General features: G+C 44.9%; 1 protein-coding gene across 3 annotated transcripts in view; it reads left to right on the top strand.

Annotated features, from left to right (window-relative positions):
- The first annotated feature begins 1875 nt into the window (after positions 1–1875).
- Positions 1876–2805, top strand: part of GRIPAP1 (GRIP1 associated protein 1) — a 22238-nt gene continuing 21308 nt past the window's right edge. For 2 of the 3 annotated variants that reach the window (XM_005864520.2, XM_005864518.2), the window contains exon 1: positions 1884–1946. In XM_005864520.2, coding sequence (XP_005864582.1) covers positions 1905–1946 — 42 coding nt within the window. In that variant the 5' untranslated portion in view covers positions 1884–1904. Of the gene's footprint in view, positions 1947–2805 lie in introns of all 3 variants that reach the window. The other variant, XM_005864519.2, reaches the window with a different exon arrangement.

The raw sequence follows: 2805 nt of genomic DNA, 5'->3' as shown, positions 1-2805 counted from the left end.
TTTATTTTTAATATATTTTTATTGATTTCAGAGAGGAAAGGAGAGGGAGAGAGCGATAGAAACATCAATGATGAGAGAGAATCATTGATTGGCTGCCTCCTGCAGGCCCCCTACTGGAGATCGATCCCACAACCTGAGCATGTGCCCTTGACTGGAATTGAACCCGGGATCCTTCAGTCCCAGGCCAATGGTCTATCCACTGAGCGAAACCAGCTAGGGCATAAATTTATGTTTTAAAAATATGTACACCTATACCAAAACATAAAAATAGACATAGGTGTGTGTACACATGAATTAGAATACACACATACATTTCATAGCTCTGTACACTGAAAGGGCCTAGAAACAATTACACTTTAGTAGCAATGAGGGCTGGGAAAAATGTGTCTGGAGCATCTTGTAGTGACAGAAAAAAAATGATATGGGCAAGTCAAAGGGACACAGAACTCAATTTGAAGGAACTCCCACTGGCCAAATCTGGGACAATTTGAGGGTCAAAGGAAATAATTATAGTGACTGATTATAATTCATTGAATAAAATAAGAATATGAATCTACAGACATAAATACATACATAAATGGGGGAGAAGAGAAAGCTCTTCCTTACAGTAAAACAGCAACTAATAAATATCAAAGGAATGTTGGTGTTAGGCAATCATCAACCAATGCTAAAGCTCATGGCTCAAAAATTTTATAGAGAGGTAATGATAAAGCAAATTTGGCAAAATGTAAACAATGGACGGATCTGGGTAAAGTGTACATGAAATTTCTTTGTACCATTCTTGCTTTACGTTTAAAATTATATCAAAATTAAGTTCCCTCTCCCCCGAAAAATAAATAAAATAGTGAGTGTCCTAGTACTGACATGTCGCTGCTAACCATACTATTTCTTTATTTCCCAAATAAAAACTACTGTTGGCTAGCGGGGGGTTGCAGAGAGGGGCCAGAAAGCACAAGAGATGCTTTTTTTTCAAAAACTGATTTTAAAGAGAGGAAGGGAGAGAACCATCAATTCCTTGTTCCACCCATTCATGCATTCATTGGTTGATTCTCTTGTGTACCCTGAACAGGGATCCAACCGGAAACAGTTGTTCCACCCATTCATGCATTCATTGGTTAATTCTTTTGTGTCCCCTGACCAGGGATCCAACCGGCAACCTTGGAGTACGGGAATGACGCTCTAAAAAGAGCTCCCCGGCCAGGGCCCACAAGAGGGGCTTATCATGCGCTTTAATACTTAAATTTGAATATTCCTGGTGTTTCGCCATCCTGTTTTTGTTTCTGTTTTGTTTTGGTTTTTAAATGAAGCTTTTTCGTTTGATTCGCTGCTATTCTTCTCGGGTATTTTAAATTTATTGGTAGTGAGGTCTTTTACTTAACAGGATGTACATCATCACGTTAAGAAAATCAACGTCAAATCTAAAAAAAGAAAGAAAGAAAGAAAAGAAAAAGGACAAGGGCTTCACAGGAGGCGGGATTCCCCTTTCGAGTCACCCGGGGAGGGCGGGAACAAGACAAGGCAGTGCTTCCGCTTTCATTTCTCAGGTTATTAAGTCAACCATTCTCATTAAAGGAGAACCGTGGAAGGGTGATTTTCTGTCGGCAAAAACTTCCTTCCCGACGAGTCCACCCATGACACAGGGAGGCCATAGTGTCACATCAAAATGGATATTCTATGAGAGCTCGAACGCTAGACCAGATGACCTAGAGCCTGGTAAAACATCAAATTACAATTAATCAGACCTGTCAGTTTCATTCTTTTCTCTCCGTCTCCAAAACGCTGAACTTCCGGAATCGATTCCTCCCCCTCAATTCCTGGCCAGTGGTTCGGTCCCACCCTCATTATGACAGTAGAAGGAGCTGCGTCTGCGCATTAAGCTGTTGGGGGGGGGAGGGGGGAGGAACATGGCGCAAGCTCTGTCCGAGGAGGAGTTTCAACGGATGCAGGTGCTGCTCACCGGGGAAAAGACCACCGGGCTGGGCTACTGGGGGCGGAGTAGAGAGAGATCAGGCCACAGGCTCTGAGATGGGGTTGGCTGGGATGGACCTTGAGTCTAAGGGGTTGGTCCGGAGAAGGGAAACTGAGGCTCTGAGTGGTGAGGCTATTGAATTCCGAAATACTATTGGGCTCTAAGGGGTTGAATTCTGTGAGCTCTATGGGCAGAGGAAGGAGTCCTAGAGTGGGGGATTCGTTACTCAGACTTGGAGGAGATGAGACCTTTGGCCTGTGTGGGAGGACACCACGGGTGGATGATGATAACGTTAGGGTTCGAGGGGAGATCCTGAGAGGGAGAAACCATTTTGTCTAGAGAGGAAGGAAGTGGGCGTTGGGTCATTTACGTCATAATGGGGGGAGCCCTTGAGAGGGCCATAACATAACCCGCTGGGAGGTGGACATATTTGTGGGAGATACCATTGTGCCAGGGGGTTGGGGAAAGACCCCACATGTTATTGTTCCTGGGAAGGGGAGATCCTGTGTGTGGTGCTGATAGTGGATCCCAAGAGGGGGCAGGTACCATTGGATGATTAGGGGTAATTACGCCTGGGGTAAAGAAGTCCCTGAATGAGTAATACCATTAATTCATGTTAGAGAGAGGACCAGAGGAATGATACCTTGGACCACAAGAAGTGGAGATCACTGAGCTTTGGGGAAGTACCCTAACTGGGTACTGTAACCACTTGATTATTTTTTTTGGAGGGGAGCAGCTCTGAGATGGGCTAAAAGGCCAGAGTGGGCCATTGCTGAGAGAGTTCTTTACTGGGAAAGACCATTGGGTTGAGGAGGGGGGGGGGGGGAACCCTGAAA

This window comes from Myotis brandtii, unplaced genomic scaffold (assembly GCF_000412655.1).
Source record: "Myotis brandtii unplaced genomic scaffold, ASM41265v1 scaffold1875, whole genome shotgun sequence".
NCBI lineage: Eukaryota > Metazoa > Chordata > Mammalia > Chiroptera > Vespertilionidae > Myotis > Myotis brandtii.
Note: the sequence above shows the minus strand (reverse complement) of the source record. Positions and strands in the feature narration are given on the sequence as shown.